The sequence below is a fragment of the Pleurodeles waltl genome, chromosome 9 (genome assembly GCF_031143425.1).
Source record: "Pleurodeles waltl isolate 20211129_DDA chromosome 9, aPleWal1.hap1.20221129, whole genome shotgun sequence".
NCBI lineage: Eukaryota > Metazoa > Chordata > Amphibia > Caudata > Salamandridae > Pleurodeles > Pleurodeles waltl.
Window position 1 is genome coordinate 914,218,059 of NC_090448.1, and position 25,261 is coordinate 914,243,319.

Genomic DNA, 25,261 nt, shown 5'->3' on the forward strand with positions numbered 1-25,261 from the left:
GCAACAGGAGGTGTTCTTCTGAACAATAAGAAGGGCGGGGCGGGATGAGGGGCGGGAACTCCCGAAAGGGAAGGTTGTAGCCTTTTCCCACAATACTGAGAACCCAAGTGTCCGTTGTAACAGTCTTCCATTTGGTGAGAAAATGCTGTAATCTTCCCCCTACAGGAGAGGAGTGAGTGGGAAATGGTGGAAGCCTAAGGCTGCTTCCCCTGCTGCACCCCGCCAGAGGATGAGGAAGAGGCAGAGTGCTGCTGAGAGGCTCCTCTGGTGCGGACCCTACCTCTCCCCCTGAAAGATCTATAGGGATGGGAAGAGGCAGGTTGCTGATATCTTCCCCGAAAGGAAGAGGAGGAAGAGCCACGCCCAAATCCACGAAACCTCCTGAAAAATCTGGAAGAGGCCGTGGAAGAAGGAGCTTGGAGCCCTAACGACTTAGCCGTGGCCCTGCTTTCCTTAAAACGTTCCAAGGCCGAATCAGCCTTGGCTCCAAACAGTTTGTCCCCATCAAATGGGAGATCCAACAATGTGGACTGTACATCTGCAGAAAAGCCAGAGTTACGGAGCCAGGCCTGTCTCCTTGCCACCACAGTTGTGCCCATTGCTCTGGCTACCGAGTCGGTGGTATCCAGTCCCGTCTGGATAATCTGGGTCGCAGCAGCCTGGGCATTTGAGACAAGATCCAAAAGACCCTGGGGAAGCTCTGTAAACGATGAGGAAATGTCATCCATCAGAGCATGAATATACCTCCCCAGGATACAGGTTGCATTGGTGGCTTTTAACGCCAGACTGCAGGACGAAAAAATCTTCTTCGACTGCGCCTCTAGCTTCTTTGAATATCTGTCCCCAGGCACCGTCGGGAAAGAACCAGGCGCTGACTTGGATGAACAGGAGGCCTGCACCACCAAGCTCTCCGGCGTAGGGTGCCTAGATAGAAACCCAGGGTCAGTCGGAGCCGCCCGATACCTCCTGGCCACGGCTCTGTGAACTGCTGGGGAAGATGCCGGCCTCTTCCACACCTCTATCACCGGATCCAGCAGAGCGTCATTAAATGGCAACAGAGGCTCCGCCGCAGCTGAGGCCGGATGTAGCACCTCTGTTAAAAGGTTTTGTTTAGCCTCCACCACCGGCAAAGGCAGGTCCAAAAAACTAGCTGCCTTCCGTACCACTGCATGAAAGGAAGCAGCCTCCTCAGTATATTCCCCCGGGGACGAAAGATCCCACTCAGGGGAAGTGTCCAGCCCACTGGCCGACTCCAGTCCACGCAGCCCATCACCCGAGTCCTCTAGCTCTCCTTCCTCCAGGGCTCGTTGGCACTCCTGCTCTTCTAATACACGGAGAGCACGTCTCCTGGAATGAAGTCGCTGTTCAATACGCGGAGTCGACAATGCCTCCGCCGAAGTCGAAGATCGGCGCCGATCTTCAGAAGCCACCGACGCCGCGTCCGGCGCCACAGGTAACTTCGGCGCCGACAAAAGAGCAGCTGAAGCAGATGGACCCACCGGAGTCACAGGCCGAAATCCCGACTTCGACGTCGACGGGATGGAAATCCCCGGGGCCAATCCTTCTGAAGCCACCGGAGCGGCCACCGGCGCCGACACTGGCGCCGAGCCCACGTTCCCAAAAGGGAGAAAGGGCATAAAGGGTGCCGGCCGAAGAGGCGCAGGATCACCCAAAGAAAAGGCCAAAGGCCCAGCCGGAGCACCCCCTGGAGCCATCTGTTGGAAGATGGCATACATCGCATTCAAGAATGCGGAACTATCGGCTCCAGGGGTGGGAAAAGCCGGATACTGAGGTGCCTGTCTCGGAGGCGACCCCGACGCCGGCCTTGGCGTCTGCGCCGGAGAAAACACCTGAGGCTCCAATACCTCAATCACCGACGCCTGTCCAGGTGAAGTTGGAGACGCCGGAGAGGGCAACGGCGTCGAAGGATGCGGCGTAACCGTGGGACTGATCTCCCATGTCCTTCGGCGCCGATCCGAAGACCTGGAACGAGTCTCCTTCGAATGACGCCAAGATTCTCTACGGCGCCGGGAGTCTCGATGACGCCGATGTCTTGGAGAAGAAGACTTCTTGTGATGCTTCTCCTTCGATTTAGCCATAAACAGCTTCGCCTCACGTTCCTTGAGGGCCTTTGGATTCATGTGCTGGCATGAATCACAAGTCGAGACGTCGTGGTCGGAGCTCAAACACCAAAGGCAATCGGAATGAGGATCCGTCACCGACATCTTGCCTCCACACTCACGACAAGGCTTAAATCCAGACTTTCTCTGCGACATTATTACCACAGCGAAAGACTACGCAGCAAAAATACACTGTAACCAAAAAAGTAACAGTTGCTCCCTCGAAGATAACCGTTTCGAATGCACGGAAAAAAGGGAACTGACGTCCGCACGTCGTCGAGGACCTCTTATTGCCTGTATGACGTCAGACGGCGTCGCGTGGGCTAGAGTGACGTCCTCGTCGACGTGCAGAGACTAGTAAGAAGATTTCCGTCGAATGCTGGCGCCATGGGAGTATTCATTAGGTGAGGAATCCACAGGTAGTTGTATCCATCAGAAAGAAAATCACATTATACGGGGCTTTATCAAGAGGTCACCACAATAAAGTATAAGGCAAGCTTATTAGCTTTGTCAAAGGGTCATGTCAACAATATATATGGTAAGCCTATTGGCTTTGTCAAGGGGTGGCCATAATGAAAGCCCAATAATCACATGTTGAAAGGCACCATATTATCAGTGGAATCAGTAACCATATTTAACTGCAATCATTATTATCAATAAAGCATAGCAATGTTTATCAAAAAACATTGTCAGAAATATATTGTGAATAAAACATTGAAATTAACAAAATATTTCTGATTCTTCCTTTTACACCTTCAGACCTCATAAAATGCAGCCACAGCACCAACGACTAGAGGTCCCTGCACTTCTAAGCAGTATAGCAAACGCTCCATCTTTAGAGTGCCTAGGGAATAAAGGCAAACTCTTCTGTGGTCATGAATTCAATGGCTGAGGAGGCTGTTAGGTAGTGTTTGTAAATGTTTCTAGGGTACTTCTGCAGTTTCCCCCCACAGCCCTTACACAGTACAGTGGTGTTGCCTCTGCATGGATTTGGGCACCACAAGGAGAGAGAAATATAACAACAATCTCTTCCATGGCATTGTGGGGTGCACCTAGCCCCAAAGCAGTGAATTTTTTAGCAGCAGGGCCTGGAGGTGAGATAGTGTCCTTGTGCCGCTTTCCTTTCCTTTGTTTTTCTTGATGGGTGCCCAAGTCCCACCTGGGGCACCCACCCTCAAGTGAAGGTTGCCTCAACCCGGGGCATGCAGTCTCCTGGGCCCAGACAGATACTGGGATGGGGCCCCACAGATGCCCACTCCCAGAGGACAAAAAAAATTAATAAATCTTGAGCAGTTTTAGGGCACTGGCCCACCCCAGTGGTAAATCTGGAAAGCACATGGGTGTGCCAAGCACTCATTTTCTCTCGAAGGGTCAACGGCCAAGATATATAAATGTGCATAATTCAGGCCCCAATAAACTGTTTAAATGATCTTGGGCTCATGTTACCCCTGGTGGCGACCTCTAGCCACGAGCAGCACTGCAGGCCTCATGGCTTCAACAGGAGAGCACCTTGCAGGGAACTGGCTTTACTGGCTCCTTGCGCTTGCGTCCTCCCCTGCCTGCCCTCCTTAGAGCCACGGCCTCATGGACATCTTGCGGGCGTCCAGAGTAGCAGTGGAGCTCAAGTCTTTCCCTAGCTGGTCCTCAGAAGATGTAAGGGGACTAACAACACTCACTTTGGAGAGACCATCTCTATTCTGGGGGTCAGTTGCTGCAATCCGTAGTCTATCAGGGTATTATGGGGCGTGCCCTTCCAGCTGTCCATGGTGCTGCAGCTGTCAATGTCCAGGTCCCAAATCTTGCTCTCCTTGATGTTCTGGGGATGCCCCTTTCATGCCTAGTTCCAGTCTGTGTCTGGTGGGTTTCTCCAACCTTAAAACTGGTTCTGGACAGTTCCTCCCTTTCTCTTGAGTTTGCCTCCAGCTTGGCTAGTGCAACAAAGGCAGGGGAAGGCTTGATGTCAAGTTGATTTACATGAGTTAGAGGCAGGGTCCTATAAAGTGTAATCAGGGAAGGGCCTGGCTCTTCCCCAGCCATCATTTCAGGAAGACCCACTTCCCTGTACACCTAGGCTCCTTTTTCTACAGTCTGTTCCCAGTACACATTACCCAACGGGAGGGTCATCATCAGCCCCAGCACCTGACGTTCACAGGAAGGATCTAGAAACTTTAAGCAGGGAAATAACAACTTTCTAAAAGTGGCATTTCCAAAATAATAATTTAAAATTCGATTTTACCATTAAAGAGGATTTTAAATTACAATTGAAATGAATAGATGCTACCAATCTGAATTGAGCACTTAATACATTGAACAATGTAGCCAAATTATTATCAATGGCAGCAACATGCTTTGCTACAGTGACAATGTTTTTGGGTATTGTTAACTGTAAGGATATGTTCAACATTAATTTATCTGTCCTACTTTTAAATATCATGTACCCTACCTTTTTGGGAAACAAAGCCTATATATTGGTGACTTATTAATTTGTTAGAATGGTTTAGGCCTGCCAAAAGGGGCATATTGGCACGTTAAAATTGCAGTTTATGATTGTCACATGCATATGTGTGCCCCTTCTTCCAGCTGCACCATAGTGGCCTTATCTTAAAGGTGGACACTGGTGGTGAACACCAGCAATTCAATTTACCATGAAATTATTGGGCGTGAGACTCCAGTAGGGAGAACCACCCAGAGATCTACTAATCGGGTGCCCAAAAAGCAAAATATCTTGGTGTATTATATGGGCAGAACACAATTTCAACACCAAACATTATCGCTTAGGTGCCACATATATTAAGCAGTAAAACTGCATGTCTAATGCAAATTTAGTAGGAATGAGAATGAGCTCTATGTAAATGGAAGAACAATACCAACCCACCCTTTATGCGCATATTTCAGGACAGTGTGCTCCAAAATGCTTTACTGCACACATATGACTCTCCTACCACTCTTCTGCTCAATGGACATGGCTACACTTGTATTTGTATAACATTTGGATTTTTTGCTATCCTTATGACCTCAGTGACGTAATGTTAATGGCAGTACCACCTCTCTGAAAATTGTTCCGCTGCCATTAGCTGCAGTGGCATGTCTATCTTGCCTGAACATCAGTCTATAATATCAGAATACAGGGTCTGTTTGTGCTTCCAAAATTAAGAATATAATAGCACAAGGAAAATGACTTGTTTTAATTGTAAAAGTGCATAACCTGATTTTGGATAAGAAGCTTGACCTTGGTTTTGTAGCTGAAAGCTGGTTTTGTGAAGACAGGACATTTATTTATATACAGCCTCCCCCAGATGAGTACAAAATAATGAGACATGACTGTCAGAATAGGAAAGGAAGGGGGGGGGCGTGGCTTGGCCGGCCAAGATGGCGGGCGCAAGTTAAAGGAGCTCCACAGTGGGGCCCCGTTTCTATTATCCTATCCACTATCGGGCGGCGGATGAGTGGTGAGGCGCCGGGTGAGAAGATGCGGACCGCAGCAGGAGCCGGCCGCGCTCCCCAAAAAACGGAAGTGTAGCTGAGAGCAGCATTGGAGTTGTCGTGGCCTAGGCGACGACTCGCCGCACGCGGGCGAGGCGGTGAGACGGGACCTGCGGCTGCCAGAGGCGGGCAGCGAGCCCAGTGTGAGCCCAGCACTGACCTAACGGCCGGTGCTGGGTGGAATTGTGTCCAACGGAGCCTGGCTGCTGTGTGAGGAGGTGAGGAACGAGAGAGGAGCGGCACGGGAGGGTGGATCACCTGAAAGGGCCTTGGCGCACTGATCCTACCCGCGCTGCCGCCGCCAGTGGCATTATCGAGGGAGCACTTACCGGTGCTAAGGGAGTGGGGGAGACCTCACTCCTGACTAACCCCCTGCCCCCAGGACACATGAATGGTCCACCATTGTGGTGGCTGAGGCCTCATATTTGAACTGTACTGTTGCCCTATGACTCTAGCACCAATGTTATTCAAGGTGTGCTGGGGGTGCTAAGCTGGGACAGATCTTCAGGGAATATCTGCCACAATGTACAGACCAAAACACACGTTGAGGAGAGAAGTGGCGGGCAGTCGCCTAGACCGCAGCCTGTCATCACCAATGGGGGGGGGCTACTCATGCTGCTGCGAACTGTGATTTGTGCACTGTGCAAGCAAGCGGGTCCCCCCTGGGCAGCTGGCAGCCAATAATCCGTCTTGGTGGACGTGACGACCTGCAAAGACTCGATGAACCTCAAGTGCCGAGATCCTGGGTCGGAAGAGATGGGCCATCTATGTTGAGACGGGGCCACTCACCTGAAAACCAGGATTCTGCAGGGGCAATGGTATGCCCCCGACCTCCTGTAACACCTCTTGGCACTTCCTGGTGGACACAGAAACCCCGGCAGGTGTCCCAAAAGGAACGGGGGAGTGGAAGAGAAAGAGACAAAACACTGCCACGTCTTGCTGGTCCAGCCAGGCATCCTGCATCTTCGGCGGGGGGAGGGGGAAGGTCTTTGTTGTCTGAGTGATAGTAGAGTTAGTGCACTCAACTTCCTTGAAACTGAATCTCTCTTTCTGATATGGGCACGGGAGCGGTAGAAGAACACAGGGATGCTCCAGCACTTTTTTTTGATAATTATAACTGTTGGCACAATTACGAACACTGCATTACCAAAAACCCCAAACTGAGTACCATAACAATAAGTACTGCGACACTAGGGCTGGCTTCACAGAGATTCACTGTTGCACACTACAATTAGAACTGTGGTTGCACTTATCATACACAAGAAAGACAAACAAGGGCATTATTTATATCACATATAACTTTCCTGCATGCATAGGGTTAAACTAAAAGGAACAAAAACAATCCAAGAAATACAAATGTCCACACTCTGGGTTTAAACAGTTAGGGTGGCACAGTTTGGTTTGGTTTCACTGTGTGTGTAAAAAAATTCAAAAGCAAATTCCTCAAACCTGAAACACAGGCATGAATGACACAATTTAAATCCAAGAGTTATGCTATTAGAGAAAGAAAAGTCACGTAAATGCTCTTTTAAAATTGCACTGTCACTTTTTGTAGTACTTGAGCTCAAGCAGATTTCCTGAAGCACATTTAGTCAAGTAACTACAATAATAATGTAGAATGTTCAGAAATGCATTTGTCTCTTCAAGATAAGCACACTGCCAAAATCTGAGGTCTGAAATACACCAGCTGTTCTAGGAAAGCGCAGCGCTCAAAGAACAAACTCCCTGGAGAATACTAGTCACTTAAATGCAGTCTTTTCCGGAGTGCTGGAGGAATGTCTGGTGTCAGCTGGTACAGGAACGAAGAAAAGAATTGCCTCAAAAGTCCTGAATACGAGGATGACAGCAGGGGCTGGACTGCCAAATCAGATGCTGAGATCAGGAAGCAAAACAAAGCCAAGCAGGGAGGCAGGCTTCACTCTGCTATTTATAGCCAATCAGGAAAACAGTTGAGTTTCCACATGTGGATGAGTCACCACACCCAATTAGAAGCACATGTCTACACCACACCCAATTAGAAGCACATGTCTACACCTGCTCACATTAGCAAACAAGCATTGGTAAAACAAGCATTGATAAAACCAATTGTGTTACACAGCACATTATGTTTACTTAGAAACATGAAGGTTTAACCAAGAACAGAGATATGATTTAACCCTAATCCCTGGGGATGCTGACAGATAACGTAGGAGGCACCTTGGGGATTCCTGACAGTCTGTGCTCTGGTGCGGGGGCCAAACAGCCAACACTCAAGGATAGGCCTCAGGAGTCTGACGGTCACAAGATATAGATGCCGCGCTGGCGGCGGTGGAGCAGGATGGTACCTCATTGGATGAGGCCAGACCTAATCAGAGGGTAAAATAGACAAGGTAGCTAGTCATCGTACCCTACTTCGTGCCAACCACCGCAAACTAGAAGACAAGACCCGCTTTTTGGAGGGCCACCTCGATGAACTTGCCCCCAAAACAATCCAACTGGAGACTTCCATGCAAGCAGTGCTGAGTAGACTGACAACTCTGGAATGCCGGGCGGAGGATGCTAAAGTGCGTTCCAGAAGAAACAATCTTCGCGTTGTGGATCTGCCAGAGGGTGTAGAGGGGGCAGATGGAGTGGCCTACACCATGAACTGGCTTCGAGCACTGGTCCCTGATGGTTCGCTGACACCCTTCTTCTCAGTGGAACGAGCCAACCGCGTCCCCACGAGAGCTAGGTTGCCGGCCCCCACCCTTTCCTCATCTGACTGCTGCTCTTTGCAGACAGAGACACTATACTGCGTTAAGTGCGCTCACTCTCAAAGCTTCAAGTCAACAACAAGCAAGTCATGATGTGCCAGGACTACACCATGGCAGTACAAAAGCAGCGGGTGTCCTTCCTATCGGTAAAACGTTAACTTCATACCCTACACCTAACATACTCTCTCCTCTTCCCGGCCAAGTTGTGTGTGGTGTATCATGACAAAACACACTTTTTCAGCACCTCAGACGATGCCTGGGAGTGGTTGGAATCGGCAAACCTGAGCAACTGGCTGGAGGTGGGGGAGGGAAGTGCCATTCAAGGAAACTCCTCCACATGCAGACGAAGGCGCGCGTCTCCTCCTCCATACGCCTGTCATGCCCCTGGCCTAGAGCAAATCACACAGGAAGGCCAACAGGCACTACGGAATACAGCAGCTATAGGAGATCTGTCGGTCACGTCAGACCCAGAACCAGACCTACTCAACACAGATACTGAGAACAGCTCCCTCCCCGACATGCTTTCCAACACTAGTTCCTTGGCTTCCCCTGCGGAGACGCCACAAAAGGCAGACAACATCATCTGAGCGGTCGTGGCTGGTGCATAAGGACGCTCCAACGTTCTGGGGCAGGGTAGACTGATGCCCTCCGATCACATAAAGCTCACAATTGTGCTGTGCTGCGTGCCAAATAGGAGGCAGATCTGACTAGACCTTGCCCTGATGCGACTTGGGCTGCAGTACTGTCCAGCCACACTAACATTCCCCGCAATTCTAGGTTCCACATCATCCAGTTTTATGTCCTTCACCGACCCTATCTTACGCCGGCTGTTCTCAACAAAATACTACCAACAGCTGGAAGCTGCTTGCCCTCGCTGTGCACAGGTGGGGGCAGACTTGCTCCACATGCTATGCTCCTGCCCCTCTCTCTGCACCTATTGGCATGGCGTTGCAGCGCGACACGACTGCCGGACAGCACATCACGGGCACTTCTGTCCACATGCGAGGCTTTCCTCCTGGGTATATTCCCCAGGGCCAAAGGGCATAAAGCCTTGTCGAGATTTCTCGATCTCGGACACTTAACTGCCAAGCGCCTAATCACCAGGGGCTGGCGAGCTACGGTCCCGTCCATGTTGGCAGCATGGGAGAATTCCTTTACGTGTTGATGGAGGCGGAGGGAGTGGCGTTGCGCAGAGAGGACAGTTTGGGCCTCTGGAAATACCCATTGGCAGCCGGTTGGGATGCAATGCTGGATGTGCTGAGGGGGGCGGGCAATGGCCGAAAACAGATAATGCTGTGGCCAACGATACACTGTCACGTATTAGATGAGCTGCCCGTGCACAAGAACGCCTGTTGAGGCATGTAGGCACTGCCTTGGTCCCTGCTCACAGGAAAGGAGCTAGTCCCCTTGTGGTCTGGTGGAGATGGGTGCTGGGTGAGTGAAATGTACTGTAACTACGGGGGCGGAGGTGGGAGGGGTGGCCGGGGCAGACTCCAAGTTGTTACTTGTTAAGTTACAATTGTATTGTTACTGCACACAATATATGCTAAATCGCTACCTTGAAATGCAGCTATGTGATGAAAATGCTTGTATTACATAGGTTATCCGTACCCAGAAAATGTTGTACTGCAAATTTGTATTTCCTAAAATAATAAAACATAGATTCAAGCAAAAAAAGGAAGAGGGGGTATTGAGGTAATTCTACAGGACAAATTACTAAAGACTATTTTTCATGATCTTTATTTCTCCATACAATGTACCTTCTTGGTGTGAAACTGCAGAATATATGACTGTGTTTGCAGACCTGATGGCCCTGTTTTTTCTATGCCCCTGGTAGGCGACTAAAGCATGGGATTTTTGTGGTTTGATGACCCATCCACTGAAACCTGATTAATCATCAGGGGATGTTAGATTTGGGCCAATTACAAATAAGGTGGGCCATACTTTATAGATATGATCTTGTCCCCAAGAGGTATTATCACAGATTTAACCACATGGTGCTAGATCACTTTGGAATCCTGTTTACCTTGATATACACAAAAGGGCTGAAGTCTTTAGTCACAAGTTTTAAATCTTACATGGTATGGGCAGAGCCTAAGCTGAATGTTGCTGATTCTGAATGTTTTGCGGCAGCACCCTTAGTACTTGACTGTACATGTACCATGTTAAGCAGAAGTACATTTTTGGATACTGAACAGGGCTGAATACTATGTTACCAGCCAAACCCAGGACATTAGTGAGGAGACCGACACCAGTGTCATGGTTTGGGGTGGCCATGAATACCTTAAAACCTGAAGGAAAACGTGATGAATACCATTGGCATACACTGATGTGTATCTTATACCAGGGCTCTTTTCAAGACCACCTCCATTACTTCAACCATCACAACACTTTTGCACGGACTTTGAGGTCTATCTTGTGTCTAAGGGGAAAGTATATGGTAGCACATCTGTTGTAGTGAATCCTAGTTTGTTTTAATGGGATTACAGGAGTTAGCTTAGCCTTTGGCTTGCAGACTCGTGCCCCCGTCACCTAGTAACTTTTAACCTACTTAGCTTGCTCTGTCTTAGCCCATTTAATTATTTAATTTATCTAAGATGGCTGCCTTGTTTATAGTTAGGCTGCTTGTTATGCTTTGCATTATCAGTGCCACTGCGCTAAGGCGTCAAGATCAAGCAACAAAGACAAACAAACAGTAGGTGTTCACACTTAGGGATTTTCCCTCTCTATACTTTTGAGGGATTTGTTTATAATAATTGCCGTCTCAAGCATGTCTGTTATCTATTGTTTGGGAACACACCTACGTCAGGGGTCCTGGTAGATCTGTATAAATACATTGCACTTTAGACAGATAATCAGAGGGATTATGACCAGAGGGCATCGCCACCATCGCTGCACGTGGTCTTGACTCTGACCCAGTCTTCGTGTCCCTGTGGAGACTGAGATAGAGACCTCATTCCAAGGTAACAAGGGTTCGGGGCTCCTATCATGGACATGGCATTTGCAGATTAGGTTTAACAAACCCAGCTCTCCTTTAGGTAGGAGGTTAGGCCTATCACATTAGGGTATTAGGGCATATTACACCTCGTATGTCTTTTACATGCATTGCAAGATGGTGGGGGTCTTTGTAATAATGACTCTCGTCTTCACCCTTCTGTTTCTTGCACTATTCATTATCCTAATCAGTGCAGCCCATGCAACATATCTCAAATTGCATTTGTGTTAAATAAAAAATATAGAAACTTTACTGCATCTTTGTCATTGCCTGTGTTTGTATGAGACATGATATATCTGTGAGAAAGGGGTAATCTCCGTTCAACCACAACACTCCCTGAGATGTCTTATTCTCGAGTCCATGCGTAAAGGCTGCCACAAATCACCTTTTACCACTGTGTTTCTGGTGAGGTGCTGCTAGTGAGCCGGTAAGGTTGGGACAACAGTTGCGACTTGTTGTAGGACAGGCATAGTCGCCTACAAACAAAACTACTGTCATCCTTAAACCAGCAGTCTTGCCTAGAGCAAGAGTCCAAAATACGACACTGTCATACACATGACTACTAACAGAGAGTCATCATTTAACACCTCATCATTGGCAGGAATGAGCCACATCCAGCACACCTTGATATCTGCTTCTTCCCTGTGACCCATATTCTGCTGGAATACATAAAAACATGAGCCACATTGGTATCCCTGAGGTGACTGCTAGACTGCAGAATGGTTCAAAGGATGAAAGAAAGCAGGTTGATTATCGGGAGATTAGGGATGTAAATAACAATGGCATTTGCTCCAGTAGACATACATTAAAGGACTCAAATTCCTTATTTCATAATTGTTCGGAATTCACAAAAGGATTCTTGACAGGCGTAAATGATTTTACTCCTGGGAATTTCTCCACAAGTGTGAAGCAATATGCAGTAGTAAATCTCAAGGAGGGGGTGGAGAGTGGGAGGAACAAGGCATGGTTAGCCTTGTGAGTTTGTGAATGTCCGCAAGCATGTATATTTGTGAATATTTGCAAACTGAAGTCCAACGTGTTACCATCCAGGACAAGGTCAGAATAACTTGCTTTTCAAGCTCGAAAGGGGGGACAGATCACCTTCAGATATGGCAGGGGTGTAGAGGAAGGGCTTTCTTCAAAGGGAAACGTTTTCCTACGGAAAAAAGGAAAACAATGTGCCTTTGAACATTCAGCTGCCCACACTATGCCGAACTGAACGTTATGTACAAATCTGTACCGGAAAAACAGTCTAAACACAGGCCCACAACAGCTGCAATGGCATGCGTAGAAAGCTTCGCCTGGCGTGGCTTTCTAGGTATACTATAATATCTGTATTATGAATTAGAAAAAAAGTGTAAAAGTACGTTCAGGTGGAATTCCACCAGTAGTTTTACATTTTTGTTTGTGAGTCATGACCCAACTTTCAGTTTTTTAAGACTATGAGATGATACATAGCACAATGAAGTCTACCCCAATCAACTAACCAATTCTCTTCTTCCAGTTCTCACAACAATCTTGGAGTCCAAGAGGCCTTGCAATAAAGATCTCATTTCAGCTTACGGCCTGATAGAAGCATAAAAAGGGTCCTGGTACCCATTTTAGAGGATCTACTGCAGTCTATTCATAACAGTGGTGGTAGCACTCTGGTTGTACTTGATCCTTTAGTAGTGTTTCGTCTGCTAGACTGGCATTGAGGGTACTGTATATAAATGTTTTGAATCCTTTCTAACAAATTTAATCCAAAGAATACACCTGCTCCAATAGGTCTGTAAGAATAGACCAACATGAAGCATTTACTAGGACCTTGCACTATCCTCCAACCTGTTTAATATCATCGTTCAAAAGCTAGCCAGACAATGTTTTTTAGCCCATTATTCTACAAGTACATAGGTCATATCAAGATGGTTCTCCAACTAGACAATCTAGGATCATCTGTGGATAGAGAAATTTAACAAAACTGAATTCTGGTAAGAAATATATTATTCTAGTCGGTGGCAAGGACTGTATATAGTCAGAAGACTTTTGGCACAGTATACTTAAAGCTTACCTATCATCTCTATAAATCTTGAACTATTCTTTGGTAGTCCACTCTCTCTTATCCCACAAATCTTTGCCTTTTAGCCTGTCTGTTTTTTCACTTGAAGATCGGGAGGAAAACTCTTAGCCAGGCCTGGCTGTCAACCGGCATCATCAAAGTCAGCACTACGACAGACTTGAGGAACATGTTGCTACGGGCATCTTCTTACATTAATTTATAATGTGGTGGCAAGACTGCTGAAGATGATTTTCGTGACTTATATTGGCTTCCTCCCTCTTGAAGGAACTCCCAACTGGCTGCCTATTGGAGAGGTTTTTGGTTTCTGCAAACTCTGAAATTTAAACATGATGTGAATGGGTGGGCATGTCTTTCCCATGTTTATCTGTAAGCACAGGGATTGTTTACCGGCCCACTTTAGATATACCCAGCACTTACTATCTTTTAGGAGAAAAATTCATGGAGTTTTGGGAAATTTAGGCATGTTTTATTTGTGTACCCACGAAATGGAAGGGCCTAAAATAACATCTAAACCCATTGAAACCAACAAGTGATTTAGGCTCTGATTGCGGCATGAATGCAGAAGATATGGAGTGCCACATTTACAAGAAGCTCGTTGGAAAGCAAGAGAGGGCTAATATGTAGAAAGCAACAAGGTCTGTAAGATGACCATTTTTGGTGGTGGAGTAAAATCCAGACTACCACCAACCAGGTCCAATGTCTCAAGTCCAAAGTTATCTCAAGTGATGTCTTAAAATGAAATCTAAATTGTGTTACTTATGGATATGGCAATGCTCAAAGGAGTAGCCTGAAAACGAAAATATCCTCCCAACACTTTAACCATACCTCTAATATCTCTAAGAATGAGAAGTGAACAAACCCAACATTCCTTACAAGAGTTACTTTCCCCCTTCAGTCCACTCATACTTTCAGGCTTCCTTTCACCTTTAATCTTTTCTTCCTTCTTTTTTTTCACTTTTATTTCTTTCAGCCTTCCTTCCTTCTTGTGGTTCTATCTTTTCCATTTCTATTTGGCCCAAAGTTTTCTCATTCTTACTTTTTCTCTTACCTTTCTCTTTCATACTCACTGTTGCTATATAATTTCCCCTATATTTATCATTTCTGTTTCTCTGTTTCCATCACTGTGTCATGGTATTCATTAACAGTGTTATTTACAAACATTTCATCTTCTGACAAAAGAGGCCAATAAACATATAATAACTGTTATAGTGTTGTTAGCATATTAGCAACAAGTGGGTCCCACTAGCAGCCCTCCTTTAGTCGCTAGAGTCGAGGTTCACAAGGATCACTGCAGAAAAACATCTAATCAGTTCTCACTATATTGCACCACCATCCACAGCTAAAAGTATGATGTTATTATTACACTGAAACTGCATTATTGCTACAGCCTGTATTACGGCGTGACAGACTATGTTTACAATTAATCCAAAATGGAGTGGTGCGACTAGTTCCTACGACAAAATGGTTGGAGCAAGCCTCTCTAAAACAGCCATTTTTTATGCTGCCACTAACCACAGAGATGAATGAGCCATTGCACTTAATATTTTTTTAATTTAATTTTTTTTATTAACATTTGCAGGTGAAAAGTGAACACAAGGTGGACCCTGGCGGACCTAGGAGATGACTATCCAACATGGGTAGCATGCGAGTGGTAATTACAGACATCACATTGTTTTAACAATGTAAAATAATGAGTACCCTGTGAGATCGCATGTAGACTGAGGCCTTGTGTTCACACCTTATCACTCCCCTCCTTCTACAAACTCCAACTACAGAAGGGAGAAAACATCCCATCCAATGTGTTCACCTAAGGAGGCTGGCCTGAAATTTGTGAAAGTAGTTATTGTTGATGTCTTGGACTATGTCTCGATACATGAGCACGATGGAAGGTTAAAGTAGGGTATACCCAGCCATGTCAGTGAAAGAGGCCTAGGGCCGTTCACTGCGGTAGAATGGATGAGTTCGGGCGGGCCACCACTCAACTTGACATAAAGTGGTTTTCATTTGTTGTGGTACAAGAGGCGTGTGCCGTTAACACTGCTTAACAAACGTTCCAATGCAAGTATAGTCCACAGTCTATGGTACCACTGAGTAGGTGATGGACATTCCTCCTTCTTACGATTGCGAGTTATGGTTAGTTTTGCTGCCTCTAGGCATTGTAAAGCCATATGCAACTTGTGCTTAGTCAGCTCGCTCAGGTCTTCAGTCTTAAGACCCAGGAGTATTACTTTTGGCTTGGCGGGAATCAGGTAGCTCAACATGCTGTGTAGTAATCTGGAGACTTTCTCTCAGAAGGGGCAGACCACCGGACAGTCCCGCCAGATGTGCAATGCTTCTCCCAGTTCTCCACATCACCCCCCCAGCATCTGGGAGAGGCGTTATGGTACGTACAGTGTAGTCTGTGGAGGGTTTAGTGTCATCCGTACCATATCTTCTAATGTATTTTCCGTCCCTGATTGGATATGGATGAACATATATGTCCTTGCCTAGCCTCTCCCACTGTTTACTTTATTTACGATCTGTGTCCCCAGGATGGTTTCCCATTGCCTGTTATGGCGCCATATTAGTGGGATGTTGTGCACCAATACAATCTCATAGAGAATGGAAATTGTCCTGCTGGTACCTTCCAATTTGTGCAGAAGGGACTCAAGTGGGGCCTTGGCTCTGGTGGCCCATCATGGATCACAGGTTGGAAGAGCCAGTGTCGTACATGGACGTAGCAAAGTCATTCAGATTCCAGCAGATTGAAGGATGTCCTACATTTCAGGAATGCCTTGGAGGTTGCGTTGTCATTCATATCTGAGATCTTTTTACAGCCTCCCTCTCTCCAGGTGTGAATGGAATGCCCCACCTGAGTAGGTATTAAGGCAGATAGTGGTGGAGAGAAATATAAGGGGGTGAGGGTATGACACCAGACTGCGTGACTCTACATGCAAGTCCCAAGTTTTGAGAGTTGTAAACACGGGGTGCTAAATTAGGTATTGGGAGGTCCTTGACACCTATCCAACCAGACCAGGTCCCAAAAGGGAATACTGAGAACCTCTCTTGGCTGAATCAGCAATCTTTTAGAGACTCTAGGGGCCTTCCCCCTGCAGATGACAGACAATAGCTGCTGGTGAATCAATTTCAGATAGGCCGAAAGCAACCATATCGGGAGGGCTTGGAACAGGTAATGAAGGAGGGGGAGAATATTCATTTTTATTACATTAATCCTGCCTAGCCAGGAAAGCATCAGTTTCCCCCAGGAAGTCAGATTTTTTGTGATTATAGCTACTAGAGGGGAACAGTTAACGTGTAAAAGTTCCCCAATGCTCCGTGGAAGTTGGACTCCAGGTACTGAATGGAGGTCTTGGCCCACTGGAAAGAGAAAAAGGGGATGAGTCCAGCTGTCTCCTTTGCTCCTCATGTTAAGTTCATTATTTCTAATTTATCGTAGTTAATCTTGTAACCTGAGGCTAGCTCAAAGGCCCAGAGGAAGTCTACCACCGTCAGGAGTGAGGTGCTCGGGAAGCCTAAAATTAGGAGTAAGTCCTCAATGTACAGCGAGATTTTAAATTTCCATGGCCCAAACTTAAACTTCGCCAAGGTTGCCGACTGCCAAATCAGGCACACTAGGTGTTCTACAAATAGCGCAAACATGAGAGGTGACAGGGGACACCCCTATCTAGTGTCTCTGGAGAGGGAGAAGGGAGTTGAGGGACAACCGCTCAGAGTGACCCTAGCTGACGAATGCACATAGTTCAAGAAGTCCACCCTCAAAAATCTAGGTCCCAAGCCCATCCTCTGGAGTGTCCGTTGCAGAAACGCCCAGTCCAAACCTGTCAAAGGCCATTTTCACTTACATAAGAGAAGGACTGCACGTAGGTTCTTGAGGGTGGCCTCTCCATCAAGTGAATTGCCGTTCTGCTTTTGTAGTGTTGCTTGGTGTCTCTGGACAAATCCAGTTTAGTCAGAGTGCAATAGTGTTGGAAGGACCTCATTAAGGCCGGTGGCCATAATTTTTGTGAAGAGCTATGTCTCAATATTTAGGAAATTGCTATTGGGCAATAGGATGCACAGCATCTGGCATCCTTGTTGGCTTTTGGTAGGACTGCCACGGCCGCCTTCCCCAAGGTAAGGGTAATAGAGGCTGCATCAGTGCAGTAACTGAACAGGGACGCATGTTTTGGGGTAAACTTGGAAGAGCACATTTGGTAAAACTGGGCTGTGACGCCATCTGGGCCTCAGTGCTTGTTACGTTTTAGGAATTTGATGACTTCTTTGACCTCCACAGGTAAAACTGGGACTTCCAATGATTCTTTCAGAACATCTGAGAGCCCTGGGAATTGCAGCCTCTCCAGCAGGGCCTCCTGATTTGTGGGGGAGGGAGGGTTTCTGAAATAGAGATTCGCATAAAAGTGTTTGAACTCCTCATCCTTTTCCCTGTCGACCACAGGCACCAGGTTAATATTTTCTGAGCACTCAATTTATAATCACTTGAAGGATAGATCAGATTAAATTTTCAGCTTATGAAGTGGAAAAACCTCTGAAGGTTCCACAGTCAGAGGGCAGGTGGGGAACTGTTTTTCGTACGGGCAATCATACTGGGGAACCAACTTCTACTACCTGCGTGGGCTACTAAAATCACCTGGCATTTTCATGGACTTATTAGGATACTGATCTTTTTCAAAGAACAATGATGGTTAGTTAAATCGAGAAGCATTTAAGCTCTCTAGTACCACGAGGCTAAACCTGTGGTGTCAGTGTTCTTTATGACCCATACAATACAAATCAACTTGCAAATGGAAGTGGGGCGCACATGAGACAGGTTTAGAATCTTACATTTGTCACAAGGAAATCTCAGATCAGCTGAATCAATAATGTGGCCTCTTACCAGGAAGTCAACTGGGTCATCTGGCCTGACTCTGCAGCATTCATTTAACCCCTCCATAAGGGTCGGCATGACATTCTTCATTAGGTAGTTTCTTAGAGGAACAGTCTGTGTCTCAAGCAGCTCCTGCTCTTGTCTCTTCACTTCTTCCACACGCTTAGTCTGCAATTGGACAACAAAGAACTTGTATGCATGCAATTAAAATGCCACAAGCAAAACTATCCTTACACTCTACAAAGGTGAACCCCATGCTTCTAGTAAATGTGTGTGGTTTTTACAACAATGTGAACCTTCTTTTATGCTCGATCAACGGGATGAGGAATGCTACGGTACAATGGGCGCACACTGACAGGCTTATATCAACAGGTTTATTCTTCATTTTGTATGTGGTAGGCCATATGGCGGAAACGTAGATGGAAAAAAAGTGAAAAAAGTATTTTCCACAATTCTGCTGCCTGTGTAAAACTGGAGCAAACAATAATATTACCATCTTGTATACAGAGGTTTGTTTACACCATGAAAAAATGATAAAAATTTATTGTGAAACTGTTGCTAAACATTATAATACAGTTTCCGTATAATGGCTGCTGCTGGACTGGAGTATAGGTTGGGTGGGTAGGGGGGACCATTGTATAGATGGAAGGACAAACCATCAGCAGGGCTTTCCCCTCAGCTTGCCACCCACGTTAAGATGTCAGCTGCAGCATCAGCACACAGACGTGATGTGTTGGCGTGTTCGAACTGCTGAAGTCATACACTGTGAATCAGTGCCATAGTCGGGCCTCCCCATGCAATATGGCTGAATAGGGATGCCGCCTGTGTACAGTGGCACAGCAAGCCACAAGGGGCCCTAATTTATGCAAGGAACAAGCCAACGCCCACCTCTCATTGTGCAATAAGAAAGAGACATAATTGGGGGTGAGGGTGGAGATGGGCCCATCACAATTCTGGTCCAGTGAGACTGGACCTACTGCACAATTGATAGCTATGCTCCTGCCTGTCTAGTCTTTCAGGCAGCACGTGCTAATATGGACTAGGCCTGCCTGGAGACAAGTATTCTCTCAAAATTAGATGAGGTATGTTTTTCCCACTACTGGGTGTCTGTAGACAAAGGCTTTTGGAGAGCAGGGGCAAATAAGCTGTTGTTCGTTCTTGAAGCACCATGTAAGTGTGCGTTTGCTGGGAATGGAAGAAAACAAGTTACTTACCTGTAACTACAGTTATCCAGTATTGGTATCTTTCATAAATTCACCTGCTTGAATCATCCCGGTTGTCGAAGTGGGAGTCCCACTGTACATGAATGAAAAGCAATAAGCACCAAAAAAAAATCTCATATAGCCTATCTCGGTCCTTTTGTGGAAAGGACCCAAACCTGGCTCCTGGCCAATCAGGGACCAGCACCCTCTAGAATACTCTCCAGAGAGGCTCTTTCCCTCAGATTTTCTACAGCACGTCGTGTGAAGGGAGTCTCCCTGAGCTCTGCTCAGTTTTCTACTTCTGTCAGAAAGATCTTCTCTCAGAAAACTTCAAAAACAAGTCTGATTCTTCTAGAAAAGGCCTTTTCCGCCCTTGTAAGACCTGTGGCAAGAAAAGGCTGCATGTGGATGATCCACATAAAAACTGCTTATACTGCTTGTAACCAGAACACCAGGTGATGACTGCAAGATATGCCGCACTTTCTCTGCAAAAACCCTCAGAGACAGCGAGGGTAGGCTTTTGACATGGTTACAGGCAAAATCCTGTACTTCACATGAGGAGAGTGAGTCAGAAAGCCACATAAAAGGTCCAGATCTGAGGACCTGGGACAGGCTGAAACATCCAGAAAGCGTCAGAAAATGCATCATAAAGAAGGTGCAAACGGCGTACAAAGCTCAATTTCATCGGAGCCATCCTCTCCTCGTCAAAAGAAGGAGTCATCACACCGTTCTCCTTCATCTGAGCCTTCCACCTCTAGAAAGGTATCTATCAAACTTAAGGCGACAACAACGACACCACCGTTGATGACAGTGACGACGATGACCGTTTTCACATCTACCGTCTCAGCCACCTCGTCGACGAGACCATCGTCGACTACAACTACGTTGACGTCAGTGGTAAAAGCTCCTATTCCTTCAATTTGACCACCGTCGATGAAGGCTCCAGAAAAGACTTTGTCTCTCAAGCTAACGTTGAAGCCATCGTCGACGACACCATCGTCATTGACGACATCGTCTATGAAAATACCGTCGACCGCAACACCGTTGACGTGAGTACCATCGACAACAGTACCGTGGGCGACATCACCGTTGACGACACCACTGTCGAAGAGGCCACCATCGATGACACCACCATCGACGAGACCGTCGTTGACGGAAAAATCGTCCACGACATCAGTTCCGTCGACGGGACCATCATCGTCGACACTATACAACATTCTGCTTATTATGTATCTACTCTTTTTATCTTTTATGTCTTTCATTACTTGAAATATCACTTCCTCACCTAATCCAATTAGTACACCTCTGCGTTAGCCCTAAAACAGACATATTTTATCTGACCCATTCAGTGATTTTGTAGAGCAGTTTCCTCCATTTTTGTCAGGTTCATATTTTGTAAAGGTGCTATTTGTACTTCTCTCTTTTAATAAATGTGTATATGTGTTATATCTTTTCCTTGCACTATGGTGTCCCTCACTTTACACATGTGGAGTTTTTCCTACTGTTGCCCCCTACTCATTTTTGACATGTTATTTACAATGTAGCTGTCATTCCACCTACTTGCCCCCTGGACTGATTCGATAGCGTCTGACTTTTGCCAATTTCAATGTCTCTCCCATCCACCCCTACAAGCTTGGTCACAATCGTGGCATTGTGTCCCCTCGCAAGTACCCTTTTGAACTGTAATACAGTGAACTTCATTAAAGGTTCTCTGTCCATTCATATTCATTTCTAGAAACTATTATGGCAGGGTTCTGTTGGAGGGTAACCTCTCTGTATTTCTGCTGCCATACTGGCAAGCCTCTGCAGTCCAAATCACTATCATTTGTCAGATTCAGTGGTGCCTGTTCCCTCACTTCAATGCTTCTGCCTCGTGCTCACTAACCTCAGGTAACCTATGCAGAACTAAGTTCTCACACTAATTATTCCACTGTGGTATGGGTCACTTTGGCATTTTTTGCTTCTCTTCTGAGTCACCTGGTTGGTTTGAGTCTGTATTTGTGTCCTCTCCGACCTCCAACATCGAGTCTACCACTGTTGAATCTTCATGGAGAGTTGCTGCCGCAAACCCCTGCTCTGTCTCTCTCCTGCATGACTTGCTCTCAAAATGGACGATTAGGATGGACCCTTTTGCACTTTGTCTACTGTACTGTTTGACAGGGAAAAGTAGTGCGTATCTGATACCCGTTTAATGGAGTTTACTCCTTCCCTCAGCTGAAGGATGTTCTGTGTTGTTGCACTACGATGGTGAAATCATGAAAGGTCATAACCTGACTGTTCTCAATAGGTATTTGGCCTTTCATGTGTGTTGCTGCACTATATGGTCCAATTCTCTGAAATGTATCAATCTCACTGCACCGGCCTTAGGGGTGCCCCTGGAGGTGGCATGCTCACTGGCACCCTGTTTACCCTTCTCTAAGGTAAAGAATTGAGATAAACCTTATGGTGTCACCATTTGCCGAAGCCATGCCCCCAGATAGATCGCAGGCAATTTCCTATTTTCTTGGGTAGTCACACCACTCTGCTCCTAGTTCACACCTCATTGTCATCCGCTTTGTACTCTAGATAGTTTTTATTGTTTAAACACTACACGGAGGTTAAGCAATCAAATTTTGACCGATCATCATAGTGTCGCAGTAAACAAACATTTTGCAGACATATTGCTAAACGTTAATTTCGGGCAAGATTTAGATTTACATTATTAGGTTGGTCAGGTAACCTGGGGTAATTATCATCCTCTAATCCCCTATTTCCGTCATCATGCATAGGAGGCACTGTACTCGTTTGAGTGATCACTCCTTAAGCTACATTCCTTAAACCATACTATTCCATCTAGTACCCTCACCCTGTGTGGAGCTTGCAAGGGCACCCCCTTGCTTCATATGTTACTTTGTCCACCTTCATATGTATGTCCTTCTAGCTTGCCAGTCTCGTTGCATCTGGAGTTTTGTGGAGCCCCATTTCTTGCATTATCTTGTTTTGCTACTTAGCATGCACAGTAAAGGTCCGTTGTACTCCTGCATCTAGGTGCAGCTCCATGTCACATGTAGAAAGCTGCCTTCCTCATTTGAACATTTTAAACAGTTTGGTGAAGGGCCTGTCCCATTTTATACAGATTAATGGGGTTACAGTTAGTCCTTCAGCTGAATAAGTCACAGCATGGCCTTGATTGCCACTTCCTTAGGGTGCACCAGTGCTGCATCCCAAACAATGTCTTCCTTTTCCCCAAGATCCTCCTCCCATTTCGTCCTCAGTCTCTGTAGGCCATCTGGCATGTTATTATTTAGGCTTTTATATGATGGACCCTCCCATGAGGATTCAATTTTTCCTGGAGGCATAGCACAGAATCTCAGGTCAGTCAATTTCTTCCACCTGGAGATAATGCTTCAGTTTGGTGTATCTATATGTCTGTGACTGAGCCAGGCCATATTCAGCAACAAGGGCATTGAACGGTTTTAAACCTTCTTCCTCCATTATGGTCCTCAGATTGAATACTCCTGTATGGTCCCAGGCACTAACTCCATTCACTGATGAGCATCCTTCAAATGTTCCTCTCCCATATATGTGTCCCTCTTGTGATCTTACCTTTCCACCCCAAGCAATGTGTAGCTTTATCCCAAGACGCCAATGATGTCTTTGTGGCTGGGAGTAGTTTAAGCCTCCTCCCACCCCTGTATAAATAATGGAAATATGTTGATGACTCCATGACTGGCCTCTCCACCTTAATGGTGGGTTCATCTTAATCCAGTCATTAATTGGTATTATTTGGGTCACCCAAAAATATCCTCTTATATTCGGTAGGGCGATTCCCCCATTGTAGACAGATCTGTCAAGAGTTTTGAGCTTTATTCTAGGGGTACTTCCATCCCACAACAAGGTTTGTATCTTCCTATCCAATCTAAGGAACAATGCCTCTGGTATTGGATATGGTGTATTCTGCTTACAGTACAGCAAGTTTGGTAATGCTATCATTTTTATAATTGCCGCTCTACCCATTATTGTTCAAGGTAAGGCTCTCCATCTCATCACATCAACCTGAAAATTGATGAGTATCCGTTCTATGTTCCATTCTAGGAACACAGCCATTTTGTACGATACATACGTCTCTAGATATGTGAATCCAGTGTCCACAATCCAAACCTGTGGAGGCAAGATTCCCAACATATCCCACTCAGTTTGCTTATAGATAATCAGTTTCTCCCAATTAAGTTTATACCCACTAAAAGTGCCATAGTCCCAGAGTACCTGAAAAATCTTTAGGATAGACATTTTGGCCTGCATGATATATAAAAGGACATCCGTTGCATGTACTGAAATATTCTCTTCCCCAAGAGTAGTGGTTGCCCTGAAGCCTGTAATTTCTACTTGGGCCATATCCCTTTGCTCTAAATAGTTAATTTATTCAATTAGGTCTCACACTTGCTTTTGGAGGTTACCTGTTTCCCGTTTCAGTTCATAATACACAATACATGATAAACATATAGTAAAAAAAGAGACACAAAACAATAAAATAAAATTGAGATGGGATGGATGTGACCAAATACAAAATCATTTATAGATGGTTGTCAATCACATAAAATAAAAAAATAGTCTAAAAAATAAGTTCAAGTATTTAAATGGTATCACATGAAAGAGAACAACAGGACTTACAACTCTTTGGATAGTGTAATTATCAAAGTTGGAATCAACAGATTAATAACATGGTGGTAAAATGGAAAAACCTCAAAAGTTGGTTAATAAACGATATGCAGGAAAAGTAACCAAGGCAGGGGATTAAGTTATAGTTCATTTCAGTTACAAAATGGAAGTTGTAGAAAATGAATATTTAAATCTGTATTGAGTGAGAGGGTTGTGTTGCTACATAGGCCAAAATGGGCTATGCACACTAACAATTGTTAACTGACCTTTGACCTCAATCCAGTCTAACTTCCAATAAATGTGTAGAAGCTCACTGTCTCACATAAAAAGATGAATATTCCCCCAAATGCATTTGCTAAGTTACCTCAATTCCGTGAAATTTGGGGATGAAAGTAAGAGTTAATTTTGATGTTGTTAGGACCTTTGAAAGGCAGCAGCAAGAGCGCAAAAATAATAGTTTCTCATACCCAGAGTTTAAAATCAGCTGTGAACCTGTGTGCTATCGACATGGCATAAATTACCCTTCTCTGAAGCACCATTGTCACAAATTAACTACCTCCCATACCTGGGCTGGAGTCTCACACACCAGCTGACTCTCTCTGGTGGAACAATGGTGCATTACAGTAGGTTAGAGAGATGGCCTAAAGCAGCATATTTTCCACCAGCTTTGCTGTCTTGAGGATTGCATACCTGTAAATACCCAAAGTACTGCCAGCAGACTCTGATTCTGTAACCCAAGCAGCTATAGCCCAAGCCTTTCAGACCCCACAATGCAACCCAAATCCTATGTCCTTAGAACCACTTCCCTGTTAGAAATTGTCAGAGCCAAAACAGACGCAATTGTTGTTCCTTAATAACAGGGAACACAGTCACAGATGGGAAGAGGATCCTTACATAAGGGGGTTGGGGCATTTAGGCCCACCACAGATCCCAAGGACAGGCTTCAGATATTGTTGCCACTCAGGATTCAGAGGCAGTACCCACTGGGGAAAAGCTACAGGGAGAATCTATTTAAAAACAACAATATCCAGTCAGTCGAGGAGATGTTTAACTGATAGAATGTGGTCATGACTACTTGTCCTTCATTGCAGGTAAATGGTAGACTGGGAGACAAAACAGGATAGTTGGGTCAAGGAGGATCTGTTTGTCTAATGGGATGTAGTTCTTA

The 25,261-nt window shown here is 45.8% G+C and overlaps 1 protein-coding gene across 1 annotated transcript in view; it reads right to left on the minus strand.

The window, feature by feature from the left end:
* AK7 (adenylate kinase 7) overlaps positions 1 to 25,261 on the minus strand; it is a 225,742-nt gene that overhangs the window by 23,481 nt on the left and 177,000 nt on the right. The window contains exon 17 of the mRNA XM_069208273.1: positions 18,263 to 18,421. Coding sequence (XP_069064374.1) covers positions 18,263 to 18,421 — 159 coding nt within the window. The remainder of the gene's footprint in view (positions 1 to 18,262; positions 18,422 to 25,261) is intronic.